Source organism: Rhinoraja longicauda, chromosome 20, assembly GCF_053455715.1.
Source record: "Rhinoraja longicauda isolate Sanriku21f chromosome 20, sRhiLon1.1, whole genome shotgun sequence".
Taxonomy (NCBI): Eukaryota; Metazoa; Chordata; class Chondrichthyes; order Rajiformes; family Arhynchobatidae; genus Rhinoraja; species Rhinoraja longicauda.
The window spans coordinates 9,231,461-9,254,753 of NC_135972.1; the positions used below are offsets into that span (position 1 = coordinate 9,231,461).

Genomic DNA, 23,293 nt, shown 5'->3' on the forward strand with positions numbered 1-23,293 from the left:
AAAAGGGGATGGCTCGAATTTACTCAAGTAGTCTTTCCGCTGACTGGGATAGCACACAATAGCTTTTCACTGTACCTGGTGCATGTGACATTAAACTAAACTAAACTTCAAGGTAGACACAAAATGTTGGAGTCATTCAGAGGGACAAGCAGCATCTCTGGAGAGAAGGAATGTGTGACGTTTCGGGTCGAGACCCTTCTTCAGACTTGAGACCCTTTCTTCAGACTTGAGTCTGAAGAAAGGGTCTCGACCCGAAACGTCACCCATTCCGTCTCTCCAGAGATGCCACTTGTCCCGCTGATTTACTCCAGCATTTTGTGTCTACCTTCGATTTAAACCAGCATCTGCAGATCTTTCTGAAATTAACTACAGATGCTTGTAAAGTGCCTGGAGTAACTCAGCGGGTCAGACCGCATCTCTGGAGAAAAGAATGGGTGATGTTTCGGATCGGGATCCATCTTCAGTCTATCTAAACTAAAATTGTGTAGGAAGGAACTGCAGATGCTGGTTTACACCAAAGATAGAGGCGAAATGCTGGAGTAACTCAGCGGGACAGGCAGCATCAAGACTCTTCTTCAGACTGAGAATCAGGGGAAAGAGAAACGAGAGATATAGATGATGATGATACAGAGAGATAGACAATAGTCAATAGGTGCAGGAGTAGGCCATTCGGCCCTTCGAGCCAACGCCACCATTCAATGTGATCATGGCCGATCATTCACAATCCGTACCCCGTTCCTGCCTTCTCCCCATACCCCCTGACTCTGCTATCTTTAAGAGCTCTGTCTAGCTCTCTCTTGAAAGCATCCACTGCCTTCTGAGCAGAGAATTCCACAGATTTACAACTCTCTGACTGAAAAAGTTCAACTCTCTGAACTCTCTGAAAAGATAGAGAACAAAAAAATGAAAGATGTGCAAAAAAGTAACGATGACCAAGGGAACTGTCCGTTGGTAGCTGGTGGGCTCGGTGAAAACGAGTTATGGACCATGAAACTCACCAGGACGCCAGTGGGACCAGTACAAATATTAGGCTAGGGAAGGGATGGAGGGAGATTGTGCCTGTTTGACTGTGCTAAACTGCCCACAGTGACTTCAGTCTAACAGGCCGCTGTAGTTTCAGAGGTGGGGATTAATTCACACTGGCACAGGTCCAGTCTGCCACGTGGTACTCAAGCAGAGCACTTTGAATCCAATCTCCAGCGGCCTGTCGCCCTGTGATGAATGGCTGCCGCTTCCACGGTTGGCCAAAAACAAAAACTGCAGTCTGGAGCACCCTGACCTGACCTGGGACACGAGCCTGGAGCTCCAGGCCACGGCGCCATTGTTTTTGCAAGCATCCTCTGCACTGGGGAGAAAGGCAGGGCAGCGGGTAAGGTAGGGCTCAGGCAATTGTGAAAAGCCAGAGGGTGGAACTAATTCAGAAAGTTACGGCCCTGAATATGCTCCTCCCTTCCCTCAGTCACTATCCCATAGGACGCCACCAAACTCTGGAGTTCTTAACCTATTATCCCACCCTGCAAGGTGGAGTTCATGTCACAGGAGCAGGATTAGGCCATTCAGAAGTGATAAGAGCAGAATTAGGCCATTCGTCCCATCAGGCCTACTCCGCCATTCAATCATGGCTGATCTATCTCTCCCTCCTAGCCCCATTCTCCTGCCTTCTCCCCATAACCCCTGACACCCGTACTAATCAAGAATCTACCTAGCTCTGCCTTACATATATATCCACTGACTTTGCCTCCACAGCCTTCTGTGGCAAAGAATTCCACCACAGATTCACCACCCTCCGACTAAAGAAATTCCTCCTTATCTCCTTCCTAAAAGAACATCCTTTAATTAATAGGCTCTGACCTCTGGTCCTAAACATGGTGCTCCATTCGGCCCATCAAGTCTACTCAATCGTGGCTGGTCTATTTTTCCCTCTCAACCCCGTTCTCCTGCATTCTCCCATAATCTTTGACACCCTTACTAATCAAGAAACACCATTATTAATCAAGATTTATTCACAAAATGCTGGAGTAACTCAGCAGGTCAAGCAGCACCTCAGGAGAGAAGGAATGGGTGACGTTTTGGGTCGAGACCCTTGGAAGGGTCTCGACCCGAAACGTCACCCATTCCTTCTCTCCTGAGATGCTGCCTGACCTGCTGAGTTACTCCAGCATTTTGTGAATAAATACCTTCGATTTGTACCAACATCTGCAGTTATTTTCTTATATTATTAATCAAGAAATCAGTGCAACAGCTCCCTCTCATAAAGTTGAAAGAACCAGTGCTATTTACTCTAACCAATACTGCTAGAGGTCATCGAGGCATAGAGTCATTCAGCGTAGAAACAGGCCCTTCGACCCAACTTGCCCACGCCGACCAATATATCCCATTTGCTTAGCTTTAGGTTTAGGTTTATTATTGTCACGTGAAGAGCTTTGTTTTGCATGCTGTCTAAAGAGATCAGATAATACTATATATAAATACAATCAAGTCAATCTCAAGTACAATAACAGATAGAGCGAAGGGGCTTCCAAATCAATAGAGTTTGCAGTCATTGCCAGACCCCTCAGGAGCTGCTGCTGCAGATTATCTTCTGCCCCTGGTGTTGGCTTTCATTGCTTTCCCAGCGGATAATCAAACATTGGCAGGCAGCTTCAATGCACTGCCGTGCAGTGTCCCCCCCTGGTGTTCCCCTTTGAAGATCAGACAAGAAACTCTGCTCAAATCTGTTCTCTTAGCTAAGTTTTAGTTTAGTTCAGAGATACGGCGTGGAAACAGGCCCTTTGGCCCACCGAGTCTGTGCTGACCAGCACTCACCCGTACACTAGTTCTACCCCACGCACTAGGGACAATTTTGCAGAAGCCATTTGGCCAACAAACCTGTACGTCTTTGGAGTGTGGGAGGAAACCGGAGCACCACGGAGAAAACCCACGCGGTCACCGGGAAAGTGTGCAAACTCCGTACAGACAGCACCCATGGTCAGGATCGAACCCGGATCTCTGGCGCTGTGAGACAGCAGCTCGACTGCTGTGCCACCCAGTATTAAGCATAAATATTCCCTCAGCAATGCCTTGTAGGAGAGTTCAGGTTTTCCCCTGTTGCCCTGACTTACATTTACTTTTCAACAGGCAGTTAAAATAAACTATTTCAGAATTGATATCTCTGGCGCCAGCAAGGCCTTGTCATGCAGAGAATCCTCCCTGCTCTGAATAATGGAACACTTTAACATCTCGGCATTATTTAGTTGGCTATAAGCCATTTGGGAGCGCTCAAGTCGTGAAAGGTTGCACAGATAAGAATCTTTTCCTTACCATAACCACATCTTTAAGTGTTTCATGATGTATATTCTGGTTGATGCAACTTACAGGCACAATACACTGAATCAAAACCCACGATAATTACTGTAGAAAGAAAGGACTTGCAGGTGCTGGTTTACAAAAATAGACACAAAGTGCTGGAGTAACTCAGCGGGTCAGGTAGCATCTCGGGAGAACATGGATAGGTGACGTTTCAGGTTACATCTCCCATTCGGACTAATTGTTGTGGGTGGGGGAGGGGGGGCAAGAAAGCTGGAACAGATGAAGGGCAGGACAAAGGGGCTGGATCTGTGGCGCGGCAATAGAGCCGTTGGTTCTCAAAGCCAGAGACCTGGGTTCAATCCTTACTACGGGTGCTGTCTGTGTGAAGTTTGTACATTTTCTCTGAAGATGGATCCGGACCCGAAAAAGTTTAGTTTAGTTTAGAGATACAGCACAGAAACAAACCCTTCGGCCCACCAATCCTCACCGACCAGCGATCCCCGCACATTCACACTATTCTACACACACAGGAACAACTTACAATTTTACCAAGCCAATTAACCCAGCCAATTACAAACCTGTACGTCATTGGAGAGTGGGAGGAAACCAGAGCACCTGGACAAAACCCACGCAGGTCACGGGGTGAACGTACAAACTCCGTACAGACAAGCACCCATAGTCAGGATCGAGCCCGGGTCTCTAGCGCTGTCAGGCAGCAACTCTACCGCTGCACCACTGTGCCGTACAAGGGATGGTGCCCGACCCGCTGAGTTACTCCAGCACTTGGTGTCTTTTTTTTCTATGATAACTATTGTGACTTAGCAATTATGACAGAGATGGCAGATGAACTGATCTGCACTCCTCCGTAGCATAAGACTTGCAACAGTGTGTTTTAAGATCAGGATGGAAACCTGATTGGGCATCTTACCTGGCAGCTGTTGTAAAGCAACTGGTGTTCAATTTTCTTAATCCCAAGGATCTGCTGGAACATTTCGTACAGCTGTTCCTTGCTAAGAATGAGCTCTGACACCGCGCTCATGGGCATCCGGGCTGGCTTGCTGCGGAGCTCCTCCTCCCCTTTGTAGATGGTGTCAAACTTGGCCATCCAGGAGCTCAGCACCGTCTCCTTGCTCAGCCCGTCGATCTCCGGCAAGCTGCGCACCCGCTTCTCGATGATCTTTTTGAAAACGTCGCGGAAATCGCTTGCCGAACACCCGCCGCTGCTGACCATGCGCGCCACGCGGTCACTCTTGAGAAATATCTGGTGAGTGCAAGCAAAGCACAAGCATGAGTCAACCGTATAATCCAGTAACAAGCAGATTACACTGCAATCCAATAACGTGTCTGAATGGTGGCCGATTAGGAGAAGGGGAGATGCAACGAGACCTGGGTGTCGTGGTACACCAGTCATTGAAAGTAGGCATGCAGGTGCAGCAGGCAGTGAAGAAAGCGAATGGTATGTTGGCATTCATAGCGAGGGGATTTGAGTATAGGAGCAGGGAGGTTCTGCTGCAGTTGTACAGGGCATTGGTGAGACCACACCTGGAGTATAGCGTACAGTTTTGGTCTCCTAATCTGAGGAAGGACATTCTTGCCATAGAGGGAGTACAGAGAAGGTTCACCAGATTGATTCCTGGGATGGCAGGACTTTCATATGAAGAAAGACTGGATAGACTCGGCTTGTACTCGCTGGAATTTAGAAGATTGAGGGGGGATCTTATAGAAACTTACAAAATTCTTAAGGGGTTGGACAGGCTAGATGCAGGAAGATTGTTTCCGATGTTGGGGAAGTCCAGAACAAGGGGTCACAGTTTAAGGATAAGGGGTAAGTCTTTTACGACCGAGATGAGAACGTTTTTTTTCACACAGAGAGTGGTGAATCTGTGGAATTCTCTGCCACAGAAGGTACTTGAGGCCAGTTCATTGGCTATATTTAAGAGGGAGTTAGATGTGCCCCTTGTGGCTAAAGGGATCAGGGGGTATGGAGAGAAGGCAGGTACGGGATACTGAGTTGGATGATCAGCCATGATCATATTGAATGGCGGTGCAGGCTCGAAGGGCCAAATGGCCTACTCCTGCACCTATTTTCTATGTTTCTATGTGTCGATGAAAGGTAGACACAAAATGTCGGGAGTAACTCAGCGGGTCAGGCAGCATCTCGGGAGAGAAGGAATGGGTGACGTCTCGGGTCGAGACCCTTCCTCAGACTGATTAGGGTCTCGGCCCGAAACGTCACCCATTCCTTCTCTCCCGAGATGCTGCCTGACCCGCTGAGTTACTCCAGCATTTTTGTGTCTACCTTCCATTTAAACCAGCAACTGCATTTCTTTCCTACACATGTAGATTAAATTGTAATCTAGTAACAAGTAGATTAAAATGCAATCCAGTATCATGTAGTTTAAATTCCAGGAACATGCACTTTAAATAGTAATCTAGATACATGCATTTTAACTCGTTACAATGCATCTTAAATTGTACTTTAGTAACATGTATTTTAACTTGTAATCCAGTAACACCTGTCTTGAATCGTAATTAAACATGAAGTTTAAATTGTAAATCAGTGACATTTCTTAACTTGTAATTCAGTAACATGTATTTTAAATTGTAATCTAGTAACATATAGGTTAAATTATAATCTAGTAACGTGGTTTAAATTATAATCTAGTGACATGTAGTGTAAATTATAATTTAGTGACATATAGGTTAAATTATTATCTAGTATCATATGGTTTAAATTGTAATCTCGTAACATGTATCTTGAATTGTAATCAAATAACATCTATCTTAAATCACACATTTCGTTTGCAATCTGCATCAACCACATCTCATCCTCCATCACCCAATCTACCGATTTAGCAAAATAAATCTAACTGCAGAAACTGGAATCTGAAACAAAATCAGAAATGCTTAATGAACTCAGCCACTAAAGCAGTTTAGTTTAGTTTAGTATTGCCACGTGTACCGAGGTACCGTGAAAAACTTTTGTTTGTGTACAGGTTTGTAGGCTAATTGGCTTCAGTAAAATTGTAAATCGTCCCTCGTGTGTGAAAGATAGTGCTAATGCACGGGGATCGCTGGTCGGCGCGAACTCGGTGGGCCGAAGAGCCTGTTTCCGCTAACAACTAAAACTAAAAATTCAGTGCACCTATTCATGGCTTGCTATTTTTAAAAGTACATATTTGTCTTTTTCAATCTGAAGAAGGGTTTCACCCATTCCTTCTCTCCCGAGATGCTGCCTGACCTGCTGAGTTACTCCAGCATTTTGTGAATAAATACCTTCGATTTGTACCAGCATCTGCAGTTATCTTCTTATACTAAATGTCTTTTTCAATACCTGCAGACACACTGAGGAGACAGGATGACAAAAATGATGCTCTGGTCTGATTGCAGTTGTCACCACAATATTGAACAGTCTCTGCCAATTAAGAAACAGTTAATACACCAATGTGCATTTACTGCACACACCAGACATGACCATTTAAGAAGTGCTTACTCTTTGATATTCTGAAGACAAATTTTTCTTTCAGAAGTGTCCTGCCTGAATCTCATTGCAGCTCAAAGAGTTCCATGTCTGGATGCTTCCTGGCTCACAGTGTTTCCACGGCAACGCTTCAGCAGTAGATGCGAGAGGACCAGTGAGAAAGCTGTGCCCGAAGAACAGAAGATTGCCCCCCGTCCTAATGGGTGGCTCCTGTGGGAAATAGTCCCACAGAAAGGGCCTCCAGTAACAACTCTACATTTATAACCCAACACTGCAACATGCCTTCAATGACACACAACTCCAGCAAAATTAATTACTTTCCTGAGGACAAGTTTAAAGGGTGGCTCATGTGGGAAATATTCCCACCTTCCCACATGGGTCGGCACGGTGGCGCAGCGGTAGAGTTGCTGTCTTGGAGCATTAACAGTGTCGGAGACCCGGGTTCGATCACGACTACGGGTGCTGTCTTGTACGTACGGAACGTGTACGTTCTCCCCGTGACCGCGTGGGCTTTTTCCCCTGAGATCTTCAGTTTTCTCCCACACTCCAAAGATGTACAGGTTTGTGGGTTAGTTGGCTTAGTATAAATGTATAAACTGTCCCTAGTGCGTGTAGGAGAGTGTTAATGGGCAGGGAACGCTGGTCGGCGCGGACTCGGTGGGGGCCGAAAGGTCTGTTTCCGCGCTGTATCTTTAAACTCAACTAAACAAAACGAAAGGGCCTCCTCTAACGACTTTACATTAACCCCCACACCGCACCACGCCTTCAATGACACACAACAACAGCAAAATAAATTACTTTCCTGAGGACAATTCTATATTCAGTGTGTGCTGTCATAATGAAAATAAGACACACTTGTTGCCCTTTTCAATAACAAATTTTACTTACATGTTTAAATTAGACCAGCTAACTGCTTCGAGTGCAACGTGACAGGCTTAAATAGGTGACAGGTTCAAACTTCAAAACTTAACCTCCGACACCAAGATCCAAATCTATTTTATTTTCAGAGCAAAGCTTTTAAAAAAAAAATTAATTCTTGCATTTGTGTAGTACCAAAATCAAAACATCTCACATTATGAATGAATGAATGAATGAATGAATGAATGAATGAATGAATGAATGAATGAATGAATGATTGAATGAATATGTTTATTGGCCAAGTATGTGCATTTACAAGGAATGTGCCTTGGTGCTCCGCTCACGAATGACAACACAAACATACAGTTAACAATTAAGGATAAAGCACAACCACATCAAAACAATAAGGATATAACATTACGGTCTAAACATGTGGGTGAAAATAAACCAGAGCAAAAAAGAGACTGCAGACTTCGGTTATTGAGTATAACTATCACTCGTGGAAAAAGTTGTTTTTATGTCTGGCTGTGGCTGCTTTGACAGTCCGGAGTGATCTTGTCCGCTCGCTTCCTGGCCCTTGCAGTGTACAGTTCGTCAGTTATTTCACATAAACCATACCATACCAGGATTATTTTCACATTGCATTGATAAATTGCTATGTATATGTATTTACATTACAAGCTCTCTTCTAATTAAAACTCCAAATATTCTCAAGTGGGTTGAGGTGTCAAATGTGTAATGTGCAATTAAAGCATTTAAACTCAAAGGAATTTACATTTTTTGTTGCAGAGTTCAATGATTTTGTTGGCCATGTGACTGGGTTCACTGCAACTCAACGTCTAAAGGCAATTTAGAAACAAGGAACAGCCAATGCTGGTTTACAAAAGAAGACACATAGTGTTGGAGTAACTCAGCGGGTCAGGCAGCGTCACAATCAGTCTAAAGTAGAGTCAGAGTTGCTGCCTTACAGCGCCAAAGACCAAGGCTCGATCCCGTCTACGGGTGCTGTCTGTACGGAGTTTGTACGTTCTCCCCGTGACCTGCGTGGGTTTTCTCCGAGATCTTCGATTTCCTCCCACACTCCAAATACGTACAGGTTTGTAGGTTAATTGGCTTGGTATAAAGGTAAAATTATCCCTTGTGTGTATAGGGTAGTGTTAATGTGCAGGGATTGCTGGGCGGTGTGGAATCGGTGGGCCGAAGGGCCTGTTTCCGCACTGTATCTCTAAACTAAACTAACCTAATGAGTCCCAGACCAAAGGCAATGAGTTTCACAAAGCAATGAAAGGAACAGTACATGTCCTTTCAAAGACCATGATAAGCTGTCTATGACTGCCCAGCTGAAAGGTGCCCAGTTGTCAAATATGAACAAAGAACATTGAACAGTGCAGCACAGGAACAGGTGCTTTGATTTTAGATTTAGATTTAGATTTAGAGATACAGCGCGGAAACATGCCCTTCGGCCCACCGGGTCCGCGCCGCCCAGCGATCCCCGCACATTAACACTATCCTACACACACTAGGGACAATTTTTTTTTCATTTGCCCAGCCAATTAACCTACATACCTGTACGTCTTTGGAGTGTGGGAGGAAACCGAAGATCTCGGAGAAAACCCACGCAGGGTCCACAATGTTGTGCCGAACATGCCAAGTTAAACAACCTTCCTCTGCCTGCTCGTGATCAATATCACTCTATTCCAGGCATATCCATGTGCCTAACCGACTCTTAACTGAACCTCCGCTCAGTCTGCCTAGGCCTACGTGATCTCCCGGTTGCCAAACACTTTAACTCCCCCTCCCATTCCCACGCTGACCTTTCTGTCCTGGGCCTCCTCCACTGTCAGAGTGAGACCCCAATGCAAATTGGAGGAACAGCACCTCATATTTCGCTTGTGCAGCTTACACCCCAGCGGTATAAGTTTCTCTAACTTCAAATAACCCTTGCTTTCCCTCTCTCACCGTCCCTCCCCCATCCTCGTTCTCCGACTTGCTTCACCGTCCTCCTGATTAATTTTACTGATTGTATGCCTCGTTTTCACCTTCCCCTCAGCTAACAATGAACCATTCTACGTTTTCCTTGATCGTCGCGCCCCTTTGATCTGTCGTTTTCGCACCTCGCCCTTCCATATCTCTGGACTCCCCCTCCTTCTCCGACTCTCAGTCGGAAGTAGGGTCTCGGCCCGAAACGTCGCCCGTTCCTTCTCTCCGGAGATGCTGAGTTACTCCAGCATTGTGTGCCAATCTTCGAAAGCCTCCTAAATGCCACTATCGTATCTGCCTCCACCGTCATTCCAGGCACCACCCTCTGTACAAAATATATGGGAATCGTGAAGCTTCTCTGTGTAGCTGGAGGTGCCAGTTGGTGCTGCAATGTCTCAGCCTGCTTGCTGCCACACACAAAAGAACTTGATAACCAAATCCAGTTCCAAAAGTCAACAAAAAAATTAGATAACTAATCTTATTTATTTTCAAACCAGCTAATAAAAATAAAAAAAGAAAGTAATGCACAAATTATCAGAATGAATTGAGATAAGTCTGTTGATAAAAACCCATTTTAAAAAAGCACAAAAGGTATATAATCTGAGGACTGGGTTGAACCTTGATCGGCAACCGCGCGTCATCATCAAACGGATCCTTGCTGAATCACGTAACCCATTTTAAACTCTTATTTGATTTAATGTCGATTGAATTTAGTGATGTGTGTAGCAGCAGTAGTAGTGATCCACCAGGACAAAAGTGGTGGATTCATTTAGAATCCATATTTAGTTTGGTGGAGTTTGGGGTGGCACGGTGGCGCAGCGGTAGAGCTGCAGTCTCACAGAGCCAGTGACCCGGGTTCGATCCTGACCACGGGTGCCGTCTGTGCGGAGTTTGTACGTTCTCCCTGTGACCGCGTGAGTTTCCTCCGGGTGCCCTTTGACCCACCGAGTCCGCGTTGGCCATCGATCACTCTTCGGTGTTATCCCACGTTTAACCATAAGGGGGAAATTTACAGAAGCCAATTAACCTGCAAGGCGCACGTCTTTGAAATGTGGGAGGAAACCGGAGCACCTGGAGAAAACCCACGTGATGGCGGGGTAGACATGATGGGCCGAATGGCCTAACTCTGATCCTGTGACCATATGAACTTCAACATTCAGAGTGCAGATATGCGGTTCCACAGAATTATATATTTGTCCCGCCCCCCCCCCCCCTGACATCAGTCTGAAGAAGGGTCTCGACCCGAAACGTCACCCATTCCCTCTCTCCTAGATGCTGCCTGACCTGCTGAGTTACTCCAGCATTTTGTGATACCTTCTATTTACAATGGAAGCTCATCTCAATTACATGAACATCTTTGCACATTCAAACATCTGCCCTGGGAGTTCAGACCCCCAGAACAGCCTTCTTTTACCACATATTGAGAAGATATCCTCATTTTAGAGTTTGTACTAGTTCTCATTTGAATTAACTAAACCACTATACCTATTCCATACCTTCCGAAAATGTTCCAGATAATCTCTAACATCACCTGCCTACGCTGGGGCAATTTCAATGGCCAAATTTTAGGTCAGCTTTACCAGGCTCTTCAGCTCAAGCAGTGCATAAATGATGCATAAAAAATCGTACTGGTTGAAAAATAGCCTGAAAATTTAGTTTATGTTCTGCAATTATCGCAGTTAATAAACCGAGTGCATGTAGTCTAAACGAATAGAGAGTAATTTGATTTTCGTTCTAAAATGCCAGACGGTATCATCCTGCTGGAGCCTAAAAGTAGACTTTTTGCTTTAAATCAGGCAAGTATTAAAATAGGAAAAAATGCATAAATTGTTGTTATGACGTTGGAGTGGTGAATTAAATGACAGGCATTCCGGTAGGAATTTATTGCTCATTCAAATATGCAATAAACCCAAACTCTAATTTCTTATTATATAATTGTAGATATTGTCTGTCATCTTTCCAGCCTGTTTATATAATTGTTGATATTGTCTGTCATCTTTCCAGCCCGGCTCAACATCTGTTTCAATCTGCTCTGGTCCACTGGTAGAGTTGCTGCCTTACAGAGCCTACAGCGCCAGAGGCCCAGGTTCCATCCCGACTACGGGTGCCGTCTGTACAGAGTTTGTAACTCAGTGGGCCAGGCAGCATTTTTGGAGCCTGAAGAATAGTCAATAGTCAATAGTCAATTTATTTGTCACATACACATAAATGTCGAGTGAAATGAAAGATTACCCGCAGTTCAACAATAAGACCAATAAAAATAAGCAATAAAAATATGCAATAACACATACAATCATAAACCAACACCAAACAAAAAGAAACATCCATCACAGTGAGTCTCCTCCAGTCCCCTCCTCATTGTGATGGAAGGCCAGAATGTATTTTCTCTTCCCCTGCCGTCTTCTCCCGCGGTCAGGCTGTTGGAGTTGCCAGGTTGGGGCGGTCGGGGCTCCCGCCATTGAAGCCCCCGCCGGACGGTGAAAGGTCCGCGGCGGGCCGACCCAAGCCCCGCGATTCGGGGTGGGCGAAGACGCTGTCGCTGCCGCTGCCGGAGCTCCCGATGTCGGCCCCCATCCGGGACAGGGCCTGTGAGCTTCCGACGTCCACGCGGCCCGCGGCCGAAGTAGCCTCCGGAGACGAGTCGCAGCCGCTCCCGCAGCATCCGAAGGCAGCCAGCTCCGCAGATGGTAAGTCCGGGCCGCGGGCTCTGCGAACCAGAACGCAGGTGGTCCCAGCTGGAGGCCGCCAGCTCCAGGTGTTTGGCCGATGGTAGGCCGCAGCAGGAATGGAGACACGACCCAGAAACAAAGGTCGCGTCTCCGTTCGGAAGAGACAATTTTACAGTTTTACAGTCCCCGTCCCCCCCCACATAACACACAATCACAAACACCACATCATATCTAAACTACAATTAAGACAAAAAACAACAAAAAACACAAAAGACAAACGGACTGCAGGCAAGCCGCAGCTGCGAGCTACGACCCAAAACATCACCTAACCATGTTCTCCAGAGATACTACCTGACCCGCTGAGTAACTCCAGCACTTTGTGACACTTATTGGTGAAGTTTAGTGCAGTTTGGAGATGCAGCACAGAAACAGGCCCTTCGCCCCATCGCGTCCGTGCCGACCAGCGATCCCCGCACACTGACACTATCCTGCACACAGTGGGGACAATTTGCAATTTTACCGAAGCCAATTAACCTACAAACCTGTACGTCTTTGGAGTGTGGGAGGAAACCGGAGCGCCCGGAGAAAACCCACGCAGGTCAAGTGGAGAATGCACAAACTCCGTACAGTCAGCACCCGTAGTCGGGAGCGAACCTGAGTGTGTGGTGCTGCAAGGCAGCAACTCTACTGCTGCGCCACCGTGCCGCACCAAAGTAGTAGTAAGTAAGCTGGCAGTGACAAGTAGATCATAAATTCTCAATCTTATTTTGATGAAATAAGCCAATAAAGACTGTAGTTGCTGGAATCAGCCCTGCTGCAGAGTCTAGACCTGAATTGTCCACTTACACCTTTTGCTTTCACAGGTGCAGTTTGGCCCATCGGGTTGTTCCAGTCCTCTGTTTTATTTATTCCAGAGCTCATTGGAGATTAATGACCTGAGGCCGAAGGCTGAGGTTTTGATAGCTATCCACCTCCTCTCTGTAACCCACTCTGAAAATGATCCCTTTAAAATGAAAGCTTTGCATTAAATGAGTCATCTTTGGAGGCGAGTTCCCTTTTTAACTCGTGGCACCGCCGTGTCGGTTTGCAATTCTTCTTTAAATGCTACGCACATTTTTAGAGGTCTCGCACAATCATAACATTCTCTGCTCTCAGTTCGCAATGCTCCCATGTAACAGGGACAGTAATGAGGTTAATTGGGAGGTCACAAACTCATTCTTAGCATTTGTGAGAGGTCCATTCAAGAGTCAGATAACAGCAGGGAAGAAGGGCGGCACGGTGGCGCAGCGGTAGAGTTGCTGCTTCACAGCGCCAGAGACCCGGGTTCAATCCTGACTACGGGTGCTGCCTGTACGGAGTTTGTACGTTCTCCCTGTGACCGCGTGGGTTTTCTCCGGTTTCCTCCCACACTCCAAAGACGTCCAGGTTTGTAAGTTAATTGGCTTCGGTAAAATTGTAAATTGTCCCTCGTGTGTAGCATAGCGTTGGTGTGCGGGCATCACTTGTCGGTGCGGACTCAGTGGACCGAAGAACCTGCTTCAGCACTGTATCTCTAAGCTAAACTACAGGAGTCATGTAAGTTATATATACTACTAGACCAAGTGGACCCGTTGGGCCCAAACCTCCTGCATTGGTGCAGCACCCCGTCCTCCTCCCCTCCCCTCTCTCCTCAACCCCCCCTCCCCTCTCCCTTCTCCCATCTTCCCCCCTCCTTCCCTCCTCCCCTCCCCCTCCCCTCCTTTTAAACTTAAAAATGTGAATAACTTAAAATTATAACACCGATTTCAATAAAACTACTTGCATTATCGCTAAAGTGACAATGGTGAGTAAGGTGGGCCTACAATTGTCGCGCTATCGTGTACCGTTTTGGCTGAAGTTCAGTCACAAACAAGATAACAAACGAGAGTTTTAGTATATAGATAGTTATATATACTGTAAGCTTGCACATGCACTAGAATCCATTGAGGATACCTTGAACGTAGAACATAGAACAATATGGCACAGGAATAGGCCCTATGGCCTGCAATGTCTGTCCCAAACTTGATGCCAAGACCAACTCTGAGGGACACTTCTCAGGAAGTTTGAAAATCAAATTTCCCATTAACATTGAGTTAGCACACTCTGAGCTGTAGAGACAAACAAGCAGCATTTTGAATTGGAAAAGCCAATACAACTTAGAATTGTCACTAAAAAGCCTCACACCCTAAGGGTGAGGTGTTCCCACTGTTGGGAACTCTCGCCTTGATTCTCATTGTAAAGTCAAAGAGTCATCCAGCATGGGAACAGACCGTGCAGCCAAACTTACACACACCGACCAACATGTCCCATCTACACAAGTCCCACTTGCCTTCATTTGGCCCTTATCCCACGAAACCTGGTTTGATCCTGACTACGGGTGCTGTTTGTACGGAGTTTGTACATTCTCCCCGTGACCTGCGTGGGTTTTCTCCGAGATCTTCAGTTTCCTCCCACACTCCAAAGACGTACAGATTTGTAGGTTAATTGGCTTGGTATAAATTTAAAGTTGTCCCTCGTGTGTGTTGGGTAGTGTTAATGTGCGGGGATCGCTGGTCGGTGCAGACTCAGGGCCTGTTCCCGCACTGTATCTCTAAACTAAACTAAACTAAAATAGAAGGATGCACATAGCACCAAAGTCTTGTTTGAAAGTGTCTGTAGATTGCAGGCGATAGTTGGTTATCAGAACAATTGCAGTTAGAGATGTTCATAAGGTCATAAATGATATGAGTAGAATTAGGCCATTCGGCCCATCGTATACTCCGCCATTCAATCGAGGCTGATCTATCTCTCCCTCCTAACCCCATTCTCCCCATAACCCTTGACACCTGTACTGATCAAAAATCTATCTACCTCTGTGTTAAAAATATCCACTGACTTGGCCTCTACAGCCTTCTTTGGCAAAGAATTGCACGGATTCACCACTCGTTGACTGAGCCATGCTGCCTGCGCTGTATTGATACAGAGAGGCCTAATATCCACAGTGACAACAACACTGCAAGTAGCAAAATGTCAACTGCCACTTTTGCATCTCAAATGGCAGCTTGATGTTAAGTGTCACAGACAGGCCGATTTGCAACGGCTTCGTCCAATATATCGCCCAACACACCGCACCTGCGCTCTGTCTCCTGAAAGAAGATATCTGTTGGGAACAGCACTCCGCCCAACCAGAGGCCAGCAGCTAATAATAAACATTGTGTCTTAAAGACTTCACTGAGCACTGACTTCTGGAAGTCTCTTCCCTGGCCCCAATTAAACTGTCACGAAGCTGACGGAACAGGTAAATAACATTACACGCTCATGTTGTGATTGTAACAAAACGCACTCAAAGCAGTAGGCGCTCCGAATATTCGTCTTTTCTCGAGGATACAAAACTCAGTGGGCCACGAGCAAAGTCAGCAAATGAGACTGATGTGCCTGCGTCCGAACTCGAAACGTCACCTATTCCTTTTCTCCAGAGATTCTGCCTGACCCGCTGAGCTACTCCAACATTTTGTGTCTAACCTCCGCAAATAGGACTGCCATCTAGAATTGTGGCAGAGGATGCAAAAGCTTTGAAGTGTACCAGGAATGAGTGGGTTAACATATGATGAGCCTTTGACGGCACTGGGCCAGTCACCCAACACAGCTTCATACTTCGTACGGCCCGATGAACAATGGCTCCCTAACGTCACCCATTCCTTCTCTCCAGAGATGCTGCCTGTCCCGCTGAGTTACTGCAGCATTTTGTGCCTATCTTCAGTTTAAACCAGCATCTGTAGTTCCTTCTTGCACAACAATGGCTCACCTTTTGAGTCACACTACAACCACACATTGCCTGCCTTACAGCGGCACTGTGGCGTAGCGGTAGAGTTGCTACCTTACAGCACCAGAGACCCGGGTTCGATCCTGACCACGGGCGCAGTCTGTACAGAGTTTGTACGTTCTCCCCGTGTCCTGCGTGGGTTTCCTCCGGGTGCTCCGGTTTCCTCCCAAACTCCAAAGACGTGCAGGTTTGGTGGTTAATTAACTTCTGTTAATTGTCGCAAATGTGTAGGATAGAACTACTGTACGGATGATCACTGATTGGCATAGACTCGGTGGGCTGATGGGCCTGTTTCCACGTTGTATCTCTAAACTAAACTAAATAAATGTGAGGATATTACCAATTTAGACCATTTGGATCGCAGATATGGTTATAATTGCAGATAACCACAGCTTGTTACAAACACTCACAGGTTACTGCCCACCGAAACTGGGCGGGTTGCCCCTTGGCTAGTAGAGATAAAAGGTGTGTGAAAGGCGATGGTGTTTGCAGAGCAGGAGCCCACAGTTCAATCCTGATGGTTGTTGTCGTGCTTCTGCTTGAAGCTGTTTAAGTATCTGAACACATTTCAATATAGACATGGAGCAGTGAGGTGAACAGCACGACTACACTTAAACACGAGGGAGAAAGGAATAAAACCATTATTAAGGGCAGCACTGTGGCGCAGCAGTAGAGCTACTGCCTGACAGCGCCAGTGATCCTGACTACGGATGCTTGTCTGTACGGAGTTTGTACGTTCTCCCTGTGACCTGCGTGGATTTTCTCCGTGATCTTCGGTTTCCTCCCACACTCCAAAACGTACAGGTTTCACTGTTCGGTAAGTTTCAATGAGGCCCTCTCCCCTCATCCTTCCAAACTCCAGCGAGTAGAGGCCCAGTGCCTTCAAACACTCACCATATGTTACCCCAATCATTCCTAGGATCATTCTCATGAACCTCCTCTGGACCTTCTGTAGAGATGCTGCCTGAACCGCCGAGTTACTCCAGCACTTTGCGTCCTTTTTGTCTGTAAACCAGTATCTGCAGTTCCTCGTTTCCACATTCGAGCCCATTCCTGAAGCACCCTTAACTTCATGTCCTGAGGGCTTTAGTGCCCTGCTGGATCACCACATAGTGAGCCAGTGTAAAGACACTGCACAATGCCGTTAAAATTTTTGCACGGGAACAAGCGGAAGGCTGGGAACCATGCAAGTGAAGGGGGACACAAGTGTCAAGCAAAGCCAATGAAGTGGGACACGAGTGTCAAGCGAAGTGTTAGTTTATTCCCCAAGCACCAAACAGCTCCCCAAAACTCCCAACCAGTTCAACTCCTGGAACTCCACTACCAGCCAAAGATAATAGAGTAGAGCAAGATAGACCACTCGACCCTAAAAACAGTAGTATGTCATGGCGCCATTTTAGTAGACAGAAACTTGCAGAAACATTTATAAAGAAAAATAACAAAAATTTGTGAATTGATAGATGAGATATATTCTGCATTTTTATGGTATCATCACACACACTGTCCCCCCAAAACACTGATTACACTACGAGAGGCATCGCGAACGGCGGGTTTTGCTTACTAAAATGGCGGACGTTACGCTCCTTTGCGTACTACGCGATTTCGACGGAGTGGTTCATCTTGCTCCTCTAGTATCGTTGCTACCAACTGCCCCTCCTCCCCATTTGAAGCTCCGTGGACCCCTACCCCCCCGAGCCGAGGGTTCGCACCATGCGTGGCTCACCACCAGGGACCGCCACGAAAGGTTAATTTATTTGAACTTTGAAGCAGTTTTGTAAGAGGATTGAACTGGGTTGAGCGTATCCTTTCAAATGCTGGCGATGTGCAATTAAGCAATGGTAGATCATGTGTAACTGGTCCTGCTAGCGTTTGACTTGCGTGGCTACTTGTCACCAGAGGTGGTTTTAATTAATCAGCGCTCCACAACTGTGATAATCAGGCTTCTGTTGCCATGGCGCCGAAAAAAAACATTTAACTGTTTACTCAAATCCGACTCCTGTTTCACACGCCCGAGTTAATTTTAGCAGTGAAACTGATCATCTTAAATTCATTGAATTCAATGTAAAATATTCCATTTATTGTTATTACTAATATTACTCTAGAAGAAGACTATTCCCTCAGAGAAAGAGCCCTACGATTATTAAATACAGCAGATAGAATGTCCTTGATTAATCAGACTGAATGCTCACTGTGAATTACTGAATCCAGAAAAATCCGAATTCACCCTTGGGAAAACAAATTGGATCCAATGTGGATCTGAAAGTGGCATTCCCATGTAAAAGATTATGATCTTCAAGAAAGAAATGCTCGGTGAATTTGTTGAAGGAAGTAGGAAACTTGGAGTTATTGTCATTATAACATGCACAATGTCAACAGCACGCATTTTGGTTAGGAAACAAACCAGTGCGGCACGGTGGCGCAGCGGTAGAGTTGCTGCCTTACAGCGAATGCAGCGCCGGAGACTCAGGTTCGATCCTGACTACGGGTGCTGTCTGTACGGAGTCTGTATGTTCTCCCCGTGACCTGCGTGGGTTTTCTCTGAGATCTTCGGTTTCCTCCCACACTCCAAAGACATACAGGTATGTAGGTTAATTTTCTGGGCAAATGTAAAAAAAGTTGTCCCTAGTGGGATAGTGTTAGTGTGCGGGGATCACTGGGCGGCGCAGACTCCGTGGGCCGAAGGGCCTGTTTCTGCACTGTATCTCTAAAACAAAATCTAAAACTGCAGATGCTGGTTTAAATCGAAGGTAGACACAAAATGCTGGAGTAACTCAGCGGGTCAGGCAGCATCTCGGGAGAGAAGGAATGAATGGGTGACATTTCAGGTCGAGACCCTTCTTCAGACACAAAATGCTGGAGTAACTCAGCGGGTCAGTCAGCATCTCGGGAGAGAAGGAATGGGCGACGTTTCAGGTCGCCCATTCCTTCTCTCCTGAGAAGCTGCCTGACCCGCTGAGTTACTCCAGCATTTTGTGTCAACCTTCAACATGCGTTTTGTTTCCTGTGCTTGGAAATTGCAGACGGTGCCAACATTTACTGTTAGTTCTAGTTGTCCGGCGACTGAAGAGATTACGAGTCAACCACATTGATGGGTCTGAAGTCACACACAGGACTTTAGACTTTAGAGATAGAGCTTGGAAACAGGCCCTTCGGCCCACCGAGTCTGCGTCGACCTGCGATCCTACACTGGCAATATCCTACACACCAGGGGCAATTTACAATTATTACTGGAGTCAATTAACCTACAAACCTGAAATAGACACAAAATGCTGGAGTAACTCAGCGGGTCAGGCAGCATTTCGGGAGAGAAGGAATGGGTGACGTTTCGGGTCAAGACCCTTCTTCAGACAGATGGACCACTGTCTTCATTCGTTCACTTCTCATTAATGGAGCAGTGCCACAGGTTAACCACGGTCAGATGGCAGACGGGTAAAATTACACAAGTCGTTGGTGTGAGGAGCGTATTTCAAGAAATCCTCTACAAATGGGCAGCACAGTTGCAGAGTTGCTGCCTTACAGCGTCAGAGACCGGATTAAATCCTGACTATGGGTGCAGTCTGTGCGGAGTTTGCACGTTCTCCCTGTGACCGCGTGGCCTTTCTCCGGGTGCTCCGGTTTCCTCCCGCATTCCAAAGACGCGCAGGTTTGTACGTTAATTGGCTTCCGCAAATTGCCTCCAGTGTACAAGAAGCGAGAGTGGGATAACCTAGATCTAGTGTACACGTAATCGATGGTCAGCATGGACTCTGTGGGTTGAAGGGCCTGTTTTCATGCTCTAAAACTGAAGGATCACATGGCAATAGATTGAGCAGCTAAAGGGGTGGCGGTAGAGTTGCTGCCTTACAGTGAATGCCGGGTTCGATCCCGACCACGGGTGCTGTCTGTACAGAGTTTCTACGTTCTCCCCGTGACCTGCGTGGGTTTCCTCCCACACTCCAAAGACGTCCAGGTAGGTAGGGTAATTGGCTTGGTCGATGTAAAAATTGTCCCTAGTGGGTGTAGGATAGTGTTAATGTGCGGGGATCGCTGGTCGGCACGGACCCGGTGGGCCGAAAGGGCCTGTTTCTGCACTGTAACTCTCTAAACTAAATATTTGCATGATGAGGTGACTACAATGATGCGACCTGAAATGTCACCGAACCATGTTCTCCAGAGACTCTGCCTGACCTGCTGAGTTACTCCTGCACTTAGTGTTTTGAGAAACAACGCAAATGTAGTTAAATGATGCTCATCGTACAGCTGGCCAGCCAATCATCTCACTACAAGTGTAACAGGTGTAAGACTCATGTTTGCTTGCACCAATTTAGAAGGGAAATATCTGCACTGGTGCAGTACACACAGTGGTTGCAAGAAATGGGGAATATTTAGTCAACCACAATATTAGGCACGACCTCTTAGACAATAGACAATAGACAATAGGTGCAGGAGTAGGCCATTCAGCCCTTCGAGCCAGCACCGCCATTCAATGCGATCATGGCTGATCACTCTCAATCAGTACCCCGTTCCTGCCTTCTCCCCATACCCCCTCACTCCGCTATCCTTAAGAGCTCTATCCAGCTCTCTCTTGAAAGCATCCAACGAACTGGCCTCCACTGCCTTCTGAGGCAGAGAATTCCACACCTTCACCACTCTCTGACTGAAAAAGTTCTTCCTCATCTCCGTTCTAAATGGCCTACCCCTTATTCTTAAACTGTGGCCCCTTGTTCTGGACTCCCCCAACATTGGGAACATGTTTCCTGCCTCTAATGTGTCCAATCCCCTAATTATCTTATATGTTTCAATAAGATCCCCCCTCATCCTTCTATATTCCAGTGTATACAAGCCTAATTGCTCCAGCCTTTCAACATACGACAGTCCCGCCATTCCGGGAATTAACCTAGTGAACCTACGCTGCACGCCCTCAATAGCAAGAATATCCTTCCTCAAATTTGGAGACCAAAACTGCACACAGTACTCCAGGTGCGGTCTCACCAGGGCCCGGTACAACTGTAGAAGGACCACAGGGACAAAGCTTGTTGTTAGCTAGATGTTGCACTTCTGTTGCCTGCCAAAGAAAACCTCCGCGATTCTTCAGATTTCAGGCTAAGATTGTTTCTTTATCCACAACAAAATTCTCATCTACTGCATCCGGTGTTCCTGAAGTGGGCTCCTGTACATTGGCGAGACAAACCGTAGACACGGTGACCGTTTCGCTGAACACATAGGCTCGGTCCGCCTTGGCCTACCGCATCTCCCGGTTGCTAACCACTTTCATTCCCCTTCATAGAAACATAGAAACATAGAAAATAGGTGCAGGAGTAGGTCATTCGGCCCTTCGAGCCTGCACCGCCATTCAATAGGATCATGGCTGATCATCCAACTCAGTATCCTGTACCTGCCTTCTCCCCATACCCCCTGACCCCTTTAGCCACAAGGGCCACATCTAACTCCTTCTTAAATATAGCCAATGAACTGGCCTCAACTACCTTCTGTGGCAGAGAATTCCACAGATTCACCACTCTCTGTGTGAAAAAAAAACTTTCTCATCTCGGTCCTAAAAGACTCCCCCCTTATCCTTAAACTGTGACCCCTTGTTCTGGACTTCCCCAACATCGGGAACAATCTTCCTGCATCTAGCCTGTCCAACCCCTTAAGAACTTTGTAAGTTTCTATAAGATCCCCCCTCAATCTTCTAAATTCCAGCGAGTGCAAGCCGAGTCTATCCAGTCTTTCTTCATATGAAAGTCCTGCCATCCCAGGAATCAATCTGGTGAACCTTCCCATTCCCACACTGGCCTGTCTGTCCTGGGCCTCTGCCATTGCCAGAGTGAGTGTGCACACAAATTGGAGCAGCAGCAGCAGCTCATATTTCTCCTGGGTAGCTTACAACCCAGCAGTATGAATGTTGAATCCTCTAGTTTATAGGTAACTTCTACACACACCTCTCTCCTCCACCCCGACCCCCTCCTTGTCTCCCCCCCCCCCTCCTCCACTAGACGTGTCTCTCTTGGGAACACACCAACAATCAGCCTATCAGGGGAACCTCCTTGCTTGACATCGTCTGTTGCCCACCCCAATATGTTCTACTTTTTATTACCACGCTTCCAGTTTCTCTTCCTACAACCCCCACCCTCCCCTCCCCCCCACACACACAATCAGTGCAAAGATCAGTCCCGACCCGAAAGGTCACCTGTCCTTTATCTCCACAGATGCTGCCCGACCCGCTGAGTTACTCCAGCATTCTGTGTCTATAATTCAGAGATTCGGGTGATATCTGAACAATGAAATAACTTGCGTAAGTATTGATGCAAAACATCTCTCAAGCATTATGATTATAAAATCTTTTTTGTGCCCAATGGTAATTACATCTAATATTCCCCTGTCCAGAGAAATGGTAGGTTTAAAATGTTATGATTGAGCTAATACTCGAGTACCAGATGCTATACAATGGATGGAAGTGCTGGTTTAAGGTTGTTTGCTTGCTGTGTTTCTGAGATGACATAATTGTTTTAATTTAGTATAGTTTAGAGATACACCACAGAAACAGGCCCTTCGGCCCACCAAGTCCGCACCGACCAGCGATCCTCGCACGTTAACACTATCCTACACGCACGAGGGACAATTTACATTTTATACTGAGCCAATTAACCTACAAACCTGTACGCCTTTGGAGTGTGGGAGGAAACCGAAGATCTCGGAGAAAACCTACGCAGGTCACGGGGAGAATGTTCAAACTCTGTACAGATGAGCACCCATAGTCAGGATCGAACCCGGGTCTCTGACGGTAGGCAGCAACTCTACCGCTGCGCCATCGTGTACGGAAAAAAAATAGATTGAAGAAGCTCGCTGCGGTAGAAAGCTCCATATTTATTTTAAATGTTACCCACAATCATGTTCCCTGTAATCAATGAAAAGAGATATTTACTTCTGCCACAGAACAGCGTCAAAGCAGAAATGTGCATAGAATATTTTAATGAATGGATAATTACTCTGTGAGACACTCCATCAGCTTACAACCAGAAATAGTATCACATCATTGTTTCCAAATAAGTGTTTCTGCTCACAAGAGCAGCTGCTTCCAAGATGCTCTGCAATCCAAGCAATCTCAGATAAGTCAGAAAATCCAGTCTTAAGAAGAGTTTCTACCTGTAGGTTTCTAATTGTGTAGGAAGGAATTGCAGATGCTGATTCAAACCGAAGATAGACACAAAAAGCAGG

General features: G+C 46.4%; 1 protein-coding gene across 9 annotated transcripts in view; it reads right to left on the reverse strand.

The window, feature by feature from the left end:
• The window catches only part of cadps2 (Ca++-dependent secretion activator 2), a 454,296-nt gene that overhangs the window by 304,031 nt on the left and 126,972 nt on the right, over positions 1-23,293 (reverse strand). For all 9 annotated transcript variants that reach the window (XM_078416922.1, XM_078416921.1, XM_078416924.1 and 6 more), the window contains one exon: positions 4,217-4,549. In XM_078416922.1, the coding sequence (XP_078273048.1) occupies positions 4,217-4,519 (303 nt within the window). In that variant the 5' untranslated portion in view covers positions 4,520-4,549. The remainder of the gene's footprint in view (positions 1-4,216; positions 4,550-23,293) is intronic.